Source organism: Oncorhynchus mykiss, chromosome 23 (genome assembly GCF_013265735.2).
Source record: "Oncorhynchus mykiss isolate Arlee chromosome 23, USDA_OmykA_1.1, whole genome shotgun sequence".
NCBI classification, from domain to species: Eukaryota; Metazoa; Chordata; class Actinopteri; order Salmoniformes; family Salmonidae; genus Oncorhynchus; species Oncorhynchus mykiss.
This window is the reverse complement of record NC_048587.1, coordinates 24,099,768-24,111,625: the sequence shown is the minus strand read 5'-3', so window position 1 is coordinate 24,111,625 and position 11,858 is coordinate 24,099,768. Positions and strand designations below refer to the sequence as shown.

General features: G+C 40.8%; 1 protein-coding gene across 2 annotated transcripts in view; it reads right to left on the bottom strand.

Annotated features, from left to right (window-relative positions):
* Positions 1-208: 208 nt before the first annotated feature.
* LOC110502469 (phosphatidylinositol 3,4,5-trisphosphate 3-phosphatase and dual-specificity protein phosphatase PTEN) overlaps positions 209-11,858 on the bottom strand; it is a 33,510-nt gene continuing 21,860 nt past the window's right edge. Inside the window, exons 2-10 of one of the 2 annotated variants that reach the window (XM_021580503.2) lie at positions 9,239-9,323; positions 8,973-9,017; positions 8,831-8,874; positions 8,474-8,712; positions 8,081-8,222; positions 6,190-6,258; positions 5,511-5,677; positions 845-1,135; positions 211-716 (exon numbers count right to left, since the gene is read on the bottom strand). In XM_021580503.2, coding sequence (XP_021436178.2) covers positions 531-716; positions 845-1,135; positions 5,511-5,677; positions 6,190-6,258; positions 8,081-8,222; positions 8,474-8,712; positions 8,831-8,874; positions 8,973-9,017; positions 9,239-9,323 — 1,268 coding nt within the window. In that variant the 3' untranslated portion in view covers positions 211-530. Of the gene's footprint in view, positions 717-844; positions 1,136-5,510; positions 5,678-6,189; positions 6,259-8,080; positions 8,223-8,473; positions 8,713-8,830; positions 8,875-8,972; positions 9,018-9,238; positions 9,324-11,858 lie in introns of both variants that reach the window. The other variant, XM_021580504.2, reaches the window with a different exon arrangement.

Genomic DNA, 11,858 nt, shown 5'->3' with positions numbered 1-11,858 from the left:
ACTTCGAAGTATCTCAAATATAAAATATATTTTGGATTTGTTTAACACTATTGGTTACTACATGATTTCATGTGTTATTTCATAGTTTGATGTCTTCACTATCATTCTACAATGTAGAAAACAGTAAAAATGAAGAAAAACCCTGGCATGAGTAGGTGTGTCCAAACTTTTATATATATATATATATATATATATATATATATATATATATATATATATATATATATATATACACACACACACACACACACACACATATATATATACACATACACACACATACACAAGCACCTTTCCCCATGGGCCAACAGTGTCAATACTTTGCGCATGGTACACGGCCGCGCCAAAGAAAATAATAAAAACATATTGGTCAGGATAATAATTTTTTAAACTAAAATTGGCATTTGACATGATGATGCTCTATTGCCATTTTGGGGGAGGTAGGGGGACAAAGGTTCTTCTTTTGAGTTCATATTCAAGTTCTCTCCTTTTTTTCCTCTGGTGTACATCTTTTTCCTGATAAAAAAAGTTCACACTTTTGTGATTTGCGTGTGCTGTTCCTCGTCAAAAGGTTCATTTTCCGGATCAGAGTCAGTGGTGTCGGAATATCGATAATGGTCAGGCTCATTGTCGCTAACGTCCGGAGTGACGGATGTCGAAGTGCTCACCTCGGAATTCAAAGAATCTTCCACGGTTTTTGTGAAATACAACTTCACCTAAAGCAGCGAGAGAGAAAGGATAATATCAGAAAAGGGAACCTTGTAAAAGATGTAAAGATTTGTAGTACCTTCCTCATTAATTTAACCACGATAATCCATTACAACCATTAGTTTGAATGGCTCACCTTGAAATTAGGTGAGAAGTAGCGGTTAGCTTTGTCTTTGTTGGCCTTGTCCAGGTCATTCTTGGTCAGCGCGAGGATGAGGTAGTCCCCGTCACTGTCTTTGCCGCTGTCCCTGCGCTTGGTGCTCTGGGGGGGCTGGGCATGGGGAGGGGGGGCGCCCGGGGGCTGGTTCTGGACCTTTTCCATGTCGTTCACCACCACCACCACCGACCCGTTCTCCACCTTCTCCATGCTCTCCTCCGATGGCCCGGGAATGAAGAAGGTGTTAACCCAGAAGTGGAACATCTTATCCTGTACAGTGGAGGGAGAAGGTGAGGTACTGACTAACTGTAATGGAGTCTGTCTGAAGATCATTGTGGTTATATTCACCACACTAATGCCGGGTTTAGAAAAACTAAACAATTACAGTACATAGGTGTGAAAATAGTCAATTATTCATAGTAAGATGATTCAACACATTTCCAGGTAAGCTAGCCAATTAGTGCTGTTTATAACTTTTGTTCATTAGGATGATCATTAGGGCGATCATGTATGATACAATAGAAGACACACAATGAAACACTAGGGATGGGCATGGTTATTAGAATATCTGAAAGGACATTAGTATTACTTCAGTATTAATATACAAAAAAAATATATTAAAAAACGCCTATTTTAACAATAAAAAGACAGTCTAAAAAATATTTATATGTATGTGACATTGCTGCATAGCCTACAAGGATAGACGTTTACATTAAAACATTTCGTAGATCAACAATTGAGAGTTTATTTGAGTGCGCCACATAAAAAAAGACGCACCGGTAGCCTTCACACGTGTAGCTTGTTCGTCAGTCAATCAAAGCAGCGCTACAGTCAGAGGCTCCATGTGTAGCAAGTGGGAGACTTTGAATCAATTCATTAAGTCAGATAAATGAGAAGGAGCAGGCTACAATGATCAACCAACTCAGGGGTTTGTCTGGGGCCAAATGAACCTCACTTTTCATATAAGAAAGTCATGACCATCATGCCTTTAAAGATAGAGGATCATTTTGTACATTTATTAAACAGCGAGTTTGACGAATTACAGTCCCCTTGCTTAGGAGGTCCAGGACCCCCGGATAATTTTTTTGTAGGACTGGGAAGGTCAGTTCTGGTGACTTTAAAAAAGGACATTCTACTCCCACAATGTATGAAAATAAAATGCTGACACCATCTAAAATACAATTTCCACCTCCAGAAATGGGCCCAATAACATATTGGTAAACATTTTACAATAAGTTAACATATTGGACCATGCATATAGCTTATGCATAGTCTATATTATCAGATACACTATTAGCAATAAGCACGAGTAAGACATTTAAAACGTGTTAACCCTCGCAAGGCTGCTGTCCCAAACGGCATCCCTAGCCGCGTTTACGGACATATTCAATCGTTCCCTATCCCAGTCTGCTGTTCCCACATGCTTCAAGATGGCCACCATTGTTTCTGTACCTAAGGCGGCAAAGATAACTGAACAAAATTACTATTGCACCATAGCACTCACTTCTGTCATCATGAAGTGCTTTGAAGGACTAGTCAAGGATCATATCACCTCCACCTTACCGGCCACCTTAGACCCCATTCAGTTGGCATACCGCCCCAACAGGTCCCCAAACAATGCAATCACCATCACACTGCCCTATCCCATCTGGACAAGAGGAATACCTATGTAAAAATGCTGTTCATTGACTACAGCTCAGCATTCAACACCATAGTACCCTCCAAACTCATCATTAAGCTTGAGGCCCTGGGTCTCAACCCCGCCCTGTGTAATTGGGTCCTGGACTTCCTGACGGGCTGCCCCCAGGTGGTGAAGGTAGGAAACAACATCTCCATTTCCTCAATACTGGGGCCCCACAATAGTGCATGCTCAGCCCCCTCCTGTACTCCCTGTTCACCCATGACTGCGTGGCCATGCACGCCTCCAACTCAAATCATCAAGTTTGCAGACGACACAACAGTAGTGGGCTTGATTACCAACAACGACGAGACGGCCTACAGGGAGGAGGTGAGGGCACTCGGAGTGAGGTGTCAAGAAAACAACCGCTCACTCAACGTCAACAAAACAAAGGAGATGATCGTGGACTTCAGGAAACAGCAGAGGGAGCACCCAACTATCCACATCCACGGGACAGCAGTGGAGAAAGTGGAAAGTTAAGTTCCTCTGCGTACACATCACGAACAAACTGAAATGGTCCACCCACACAGTGTGGGGAAGAAGGCGCAAGAGCACCTCTTCAACCTCAGGAGGCTGAATAACTTCTACAGATGCACAATTGAGAGCATCCTGTCATGCTGTATCAACGCCTAGTACGGCAACTGCACCGTCCACAACAGCAAGGCTCTCCAGAGGGTGGGGTGGTCTGCACAACGCATCACCGGGGGAAAATTATCAGGAAGGCAAAAAAGATCATTAAGGAAAACAACCAGCAGAGCCACTGCCTGTTCATCCCGCTATCATCCAGAAGGCGAGGTCAGTACAGGTGCATCAAAGCTGGGACCGAGAGACTGAAAAACAACTTCTATCTCAAGGCCATCAGACTGTTAAACAGCAATCACTAACACAGAGAAGCTGCTGCCTACATACAGACTCAAATCATTGGCCACTTCAATAAACGGATCACTAGTCACTTTAAACAATGCCACTTTAATAATGTTTACATATCTTGCATTACTCATCCCATATGTATCTTGCCTATGCCGCTCGGTCATCGCTCATCCATATATTTATATGTACATATTCTTATTCCATCCCTTTAGATTTGTGTGTATTAGGTAGTTGTGGAATTGTTAGATTCCACAACTATCGGAACCAGAAGTACGAGCATTATGCTACACTCACATTAACATCTGCTAACCATGTATATGTGACCAATAAAAATTTATGTGATTTGATCAACACCTGTAGCCCAACTGATGCAGAATAGTGGCTGTAAATAAATATGCTGAAGCATGGGGTTTGTCCATCTGCATTTACCCCATTGGACACAACATCCAGATTGTTGTAATTATTATTATTATAAATAATTATTCTTCACTCAAAACATTCCATTTTTTTTTTAAAGTATGAAATTGCCCTTTTAAGATGACATCGCCCCTTTTAAGAGCTCTGTTGCACAGCTGTGCCTAAACCATGCTTGGAACTCTGGTTGCAAAAGTGCATTTGTAAAAAATAATAATAATAATATAGATATATTTACATAGTAGCAATGTAAAACTGGGATCCCCTCTTAACAAATGCCAAATCTGCGTTCAAAATACATTTGCCAAAACTGCTTTAAATTTTTTTCATATGACTGAATTAAGAATTGTTGCCTATTAACTGCTTGTCAGAATACATGTTTCCCTCCCTCCTGGCTCTCGCAACTTGAATGCGCCTCAAGGAATATTTATCACGCATAGAACACAAAACAAGTCGTTTTTTGGGGGTATCTGTACTTTACTATTTATAATTTTGACAACTTTTACTTCACTACATTCCTAAAGAAAATGATGTACTTTTTACGCCATACACTTTCCCTGACACCCAAAATAACCAATTACATTGTGAATGCTTAGTAGAACACGAAAATGGTCGAAATCACACAATTATCAAGAGACCATCCCTGGTCATCCCTACTGCCTATGTTCTGGCTGACTCACTAAACACATGCTTCGTTTGTAAATGTGTGCCCCTGGCTATCCGTAAATTTAAAAAACAAGAAAGTGGTGCTGTCTGGTTTGCTTAATATAAGGAATTTTAAATGATTTACACTTTTACTTTTGATACTTAAGTATATTTAAAACCAAATACTTTTAGACTTTTACTCAAGTATGAGTTTACTGGTTGACTTTCACTTTTCCTGAAATCATTTTCTATTAAGGTATCTTTACTTTTACTCAAGTATGACAATTGGGTACTTTTTCCACCACTGGCAAAAATAGCAGCACTGGAAAGTTGCATCCTGAGTGATAAAGTATAGGCTTTTAATTACTTTGCCAGCAGCTACAGTAGGCTACACACCACTGTTGGAGCTGCTTTGGTGTGCATCAACAACCATTCATGTCAGTTCGGTGGACACATCATAAGAGAAAATAAAATATTTGAGAATACATTTATTTGGGAACATACATACTTCTGTCTGTAGTAGGCTATGACATCGCCAAACCAGACCCCCTACCCCCCAGAGATTTTTATTGCGGCTGTACACTGATCTCAAAAACAACCTCTCCAGAATCCATATGATGGAAATCGGTAGCAGTTATGGAGAACTTTAACCCCTGGGTAGGCTGTTGTTTCATATGTTGTAGAGAAGTAGCGCGAGTCAGTTTAGCTACTTTCTCTCTCACTCTGTGCCACACACAGTCTGTCACACACACACGCCCCTCCCCCACCCTTCTGCTGATACAAGCAGAGCACCGGCTCTCTCTCTCTCGAGAGAGAGAGAGTCGCGGGATTAAAAAATATGTATACTTTCTTTAAAATATGTATTTCGACTTTGTACATATCCGTAAAAATATGAAATATTATTCAAATAGTGAAATAATTTAAAATGCTCATCTCTATTAACCACAATTCATTGAAAAAACAGCAATTGAAAATGGCTGAAGCCAAGGGAATCCAGGGGGAAACTAGGGACACTCGTGATGGGTGGAACAAACCAACCTTCTTCATCATTTTGTTTTGCTTGTGAAAGAACTCCACTTTGATGTCTCCACACACGGGCAGCGGTTGGGGAAACTCAAATAACATGTGCTTTTCTTCCCTCCGTGTGTGAGCCGGGTTGGATGTGTGGATCTTGACTTTAAGTTGATACACCACAAACTGAGGATCTAGAGAGGCGTGAGTGTTTCAGAGACAGGGGGCAGAGATAGGGAGAGAGGTGGCAACGAAGGGTAACAGAGGTAGAGAAAGAACAAGACAGTATACAAATGTTAGTTTCTTGGAGTTGCTGCCATGTCCACATTGCAGGACAGTTGGACAGTTAAAGAAAACCCTAGTAGTGAGTTCTTGAAAACAGTGTAATCCCATAAAGAAGGAGTGAGGGAAACAACCAGACCACAAATAACACCCAAAAAGAACCAAAACCAAAGCCAATGGGACCCTATTCTGATGACTGTTGCACTTCCGTCAATAACAAACGGACCGCATTACATTTATTAGAGTTTGAAACTACTCATAAGGTGGTTGGTTGGTCTTTATATGCCTCCACACTGCAATGTCATAACACTACATCTTCTTCTAGCCTTCACTAGAAGAGCGTCTACCTAGTTCTGGTTGGGACTGGGTCCAAATGAACAGCGTATGAGGGAAGTACATCAAAATGGATGAAAGGCTCATTTACCCCAATGCCAATTCCCTTTCTTGAAGCCCAGAGGGATCGGCTCGCTCCTGTTTTTAATGGTACTGTCCCCTTACAGAGAGAAAGAAGGAGATTAACACACAGCCTGGCAGGGCTGGCACTGGCTGGGGCTTCAGAACACAGCCGGAACACTTATATCAGTAAATATATAGGCAATTGCCAAAATAATGGAAACACTTCAGTAAATGAGGGATACAAAGTATATTGAAAGCAGGTGCTTCCACACAGGTGTGGTTCCTGGATCATGTATAAAAATGCTGGGCAGGCCATTATTTTGGCTACCATGGCTATACCTCCATAGAATGACAATTCCAACATCCACAGAGCACGAGTGGTCACTGAATAGTTTGATGAGCATGAAAACTATGTAAACCATGTCCTGGCCATCTCAGTCAACAGATCTCAACCCAATTGAACACTTATGGGAGATTCTGGAGCCGCACCTGCGTTTTCCACCAACAAAACACCAAATTATGGAATTTCTCGTAGAAGAAAGATGTAGCATCACTCCAATAAAGTTCCAGACATTTGTAGAATCTATGCCAAGATGTTTTGAGGCTGTTCTGTCTCGTGGTGGCCCAACGCCGTGTTGAGAAGACACTTTATATTGGAGTTTCCTTTATTTTGGCAGTTACCTGTATATGCTATATGATCAATTATGTACATACGCAGCCACACATCTAGAAACAACATACTTGGCATTCAAATGGAGATAACTTAAAACTAGTCAACAAGACACAGGACACATGGTTAATAATTCACAGGAAGAAAAAAAATGTGGGAACTTCAGACTAATGTTAGATAGTCCAAGGACGTCTCAAATCCCCATTGCAGAAGGCTGCATCTAGCCTGTTTGTTACTAAAATGTGCATTCACCAATGAGAAATTTCTTATATGTTAGTATTATATGCTAGTTCCAATGAAAGTCTAGTCTTCTCCAAATTAGCTTCTCACTCAATACACCTCAGCATTTAGCTGACACTTTAGATTGAGTGCTAACAAGCAACATTATGTAACTATATAGTTCAACATAAAAAGGGAACGTCAAACTCAGAATAGGGCCCTCTTTAGGGAGTATTAAAGGGAAAGAGAAGAGTGTGTGCAGAGCAGTTGAGCACATTCAGGTGTTAGGTGAGAGCATCACAGAGAACTCAAGGAGGAAACAAGTGACGCATTGATAAACCCCAAAAGGAAAGATGATCTGTGACTCAGGCACATTAAACCAGAAAAAGAGGAAAAATTGAAAAATATTAAAATAATTTCACAGAGAAGTTTATCCAAGCAAATTATATACAGTAGATGCACATGATTAGAAATGCACATATTAAATTAGATGAAAGACATAGGATAGATCATTGGAGTTGTTTGATTAAAGATTGGTGTTGAAAATCTGTCTACTTGAGTTAGGAGTTGTGCGAACCAATTTGTGCAGTTTCTGAAAATCCTTGAACATCAATAATAAACACAGTTCTTTTTCAAGAAGAGCACATATTGAGAATTTAAAAAAACTATCAAATATAATCTCCGTGAGAGGTCCTTGGCGACTTGTTATTTTGAAACAAATTGAGACATACTGCATTCATCTTCTGAACTGCAGAAAAAAACATACAACTTGGATACGCAGGTAAAACCCAGCCTTGATGAATGCAGTTGGGAGTAGAGATTGTCATCTATTTTCTCTCTCATTAATAACTAACCATCTTTCTTAAAGAGCACAAGTAACTGATCAAGAGCTTGGCTTCAATGTAAAGTATATAATGTCTCTCTACTAACGTGGGTGAACGTATGCACACTCAGAGCCTGCCGTTTAAAGAATCCGTTTAAAGAGTTACGCCCTGGGTCAGAGGTGAAGTTAAACATGAGAGTGACTCACTGCAGGTGCCTCCGCTGAACATTGGCAGCGTCTCAAAAACCATTTTATGGAAGAGCAGAGCCACTGGCTTGTAGTCCAGCTTGTTCTTCAGCAGGTGGCTGTAGTAGTACACATAGCGACGTTGGCTCGGGATTGTCACTCCCTGAAAAGGAAAAACAAACAAAAACAGTCAATGCTAGAGAATTAACTCATAATTTAATAATTACCACACAGTAGGATATACAGATTGTAAAAAATATAAAATATGTCTTGGAAATGAAGTATTGACATAAAGGCAGGTCTAGGACAAAACAAAGAAGATATTCTGCTTTTTTTATTTTATACCTATTCTGCTTTTATGAGACTTCCCGCACTGAGTACTAGCGTAGTCATCGACCATGGCAAGTCACTGACCTTCTTGTCCCTTGTCCGCACTTCCCCATAGAAGTCGAGGGCCTCCTGGGGCTCTTGGAACTTCCTGCGGTGCAGGAGGTAGGCGCAGATCATCACCCCAGTGCGGCCCTTCCCTGCCTTGCAGTGGATGGCCGCCACATGATTGTCATCCTCGCTCAGCCACTGGTCCAGATCTTCACAGAAGGGCTTGATGAGCTCTAGCTGAGGCGGATTGTGGTCTTCAAAGGGGTACTGTGCAACTGGAGGGCGGAGAGAGAAAATATAAATACACAAAGTTCCCTTTCAGCCACCTGGCTCTAAAAACTTAAATGTGAGATAGGTGACAGTGAAGTGTCAGGGATGTTTTTGATGGCGTACCTCTGCAGTTAAATTTGGCAGCATCATAGTGTCGTTCTACACAACTGAAATGGGAAGGATTTCAGTCAGTGGTCATGAAGGAGCAATTAATTTGTAAACAAAACATTGACATTAGCATGCAAGCGTTTTGTGGTATACTTACAGATTGTAAATCTTATAATGGCTTTTATGTTTTGAGTCAAGAAACCTGTTGAGGCGCAGTTACATTCAGAACATTACACAACTGCAGAAATTGACAACGTAATGCATTTAATGACATGCTACAAAAACGGCGCAAAATATTTGACACTACACCTCAGGATACTTTATGAACTTGTATTGTTTGTCTAATGTTAGTCACAAAATACTTTCTAGACGCATTCATTACAGATTCCTCACCAGACGAGGTCATAAGTGGCCATTACTCACCGTACAACGTCGTCTATATTGTTTCTGTACACTCCTTCGAGTCGTTCTGCAGGAAAGCCCATAGCAATGATGTTTGGATAGATATCTGTAGTCACCAGTGGGTCAAGGACACATAAAACATACATAGAAGAAAATCCTATATATATATATATATATATATATATACATACACACACACTGAACAAAAATATAAAACGCAACAATTTCACCCATTTTACCAAGTTATACTTCATAGAAGGAAATCAGTCAATTAAAATAAATTCAATAGGCCCTAATAGGCCCACCCATGGCAGGAGCACAGCCATGGGTGGGCCTGGGAGGGCATAAGGAAAGGGGCCCCACCCACTTCAGAGCAATGCTCACCCACTGGGGAACCAGGCCCAGTCAATAACAAGAGTTTTACCCCACAAAAGGTCTTTATTACAGACATAAATACTTCTCAGTTTCATCAACTGTCTGGGTGGCTGGTTTCAGACGATCCCCCAAGTGAAGAAGCCAGATGTGGAGGTCTTGGGCTGGCGTGGTCTGTGATTATGAGGCCGGTTAGACATACTGCCAAATTCCATAAAATGAATTAGTCAGATTATGGTAGAAAAATGAACATTACATTTTCTGACAACAGTTCCGGAGAACATTCCTTCAATCAGCATGCCAATTGCACAATCCCTCAACTTGAGACGTCTGTGGCATTGTGGTGTTTGACAAAACGGCCTTTTGTACCAAGCACAAGGTGTACCTGTGTAATGTTAATGCTGTTTAATCAGTTTCTTGATATGCCACACCCGTCAGGTGGACGGATGATCTAGGCAAAGGAAAAAAGCTCACTAACAGGGATGTAAACAATTTTGTGCACAAAATTGAGAAATAAGCTTTTTGTGCATATGGAACATTTCTGGGATCTTTTATTTCCTCTCATGAAACATGGGACCAACACCAACACTACATGTCGAGTACACACACACGCACGCACACACACACCAGTACCAGTACCAGTCAAATGTTGACACCTACTCATTCAACAGATTCTTTATTTTACATTGTAGAATAATAGTGAAGACATCAAAACTATGAAATAACATATACGGAATTATGTAGTAACCAAAAAAGTGTTAAACAAATCTAAATATATTTTACATTCTTCAAAATTGCCACCCTTTGCCTTGATGACAGCTTTGCACTCTTGGAACTCTCAACCAGCGTCACCTGGAATGCTTTTCCAACAGTCTTGAAGGAGTTCCCACATATGCTGAGCAATTGGTGGCTGCTTTTCCTTCACTCTGCGATCCAACTCATCCCAAACCATCTCAACTGGGTTGAGGTCGGGTGATTGAGGAGGCCAGGTCATCTAATGCTGCAATCCATCACTCACCTTCTTGGTCAAATAGCCCTTACATAGCCTGGAGGTGTGTTTTGGGTCATTGTCCTGTTGAAAAACAAATGATAGTCACACTAAGCGCAAACCAGATGGGATGGCGTATCACTGCAGAATGCTGTGGTAGCCATGATTTGCCTTGAATTATAAATATAACACTGACAGTGTCACCTGCAAAGCACCCAAACGCTTCACGGTGAGAACCACACATGCGGAGATCATCCGTTCACCTAATCTGCGTCTCACAAGGACACAGCGGTTGGAACCAAAAACCTCAAATTTGGACTCATCAGACCAAAGCACAAATTTCCACCAGTCTTATGTCCATTGCTCGTGTTTCTTGGCCCAAGCAAGTCTCTTCTTATTATTGTTTTCCTTTAGTGCTGGTTTCTTTGCAGCAGTTCGAGGCCAAGAAACAGCCTGATTCACAGTCTCCTCTGAACAGTTGATGCTGATGTGTCTGTTACTTGAACTCTGAAGCATTTATTTGGGCTGCAATTTCTGAGGCTGGTAACTCTAATGAACTTATCCTCTGCAGCCGAAGTAACTATGGGTCTTCCTTTCCTGTTGCGGTCCTCAAGAGAGCCAGTTTCATCATAGCGCTTGGTGGTTTTTGCGATTGCACTTGAATAAACTTCTTGATATTTTCCAGATTGACTGACCTTCATGTCTTAAACTAATGATGGACTGTAATTTCTCTTTTTTTGAGCTGGTCTTGCCATCACATGGACTTGGTCTTTTACCAAATAGAGCTATCTTCTGTTAATCAGCCCTACCTTGTAACAACACAACTGGTTGGCCCAAATTCCAGAAATTAACTTTTAAAAATGCACGCCTGTTAATTGAAATGCATTCCAGGTGACTACCTCATGAAGCTGGTTGAGAGAATGCCAAGAGTGTGCAAAGCTGTCATCAAGGCAAAGGGTGGCTACTTTGAAGAATCTTAAATATAACATACATTTTGATTTCTTTAAGGCTTTTTTGGTTACTACTTGATTCCATATGTGTTATTTCATAATGTATGTCTTCACTATTATTCTACAATGTAGGAAATAGTAAATATAAAGAAAAATCCTGGAATGAGTAAGTGTCCAAACTTTTGACTGGTACTGTGTATATACACTGCTCCAAAAAATAAAGGGAACACTTAAACAACACACTTAGGAACACTTAGGAAGCAACACTGATTGACAATACATTTCACATGCTGTTGTGCAAATGGAATAGACAACAGGTGGAAATTATAGG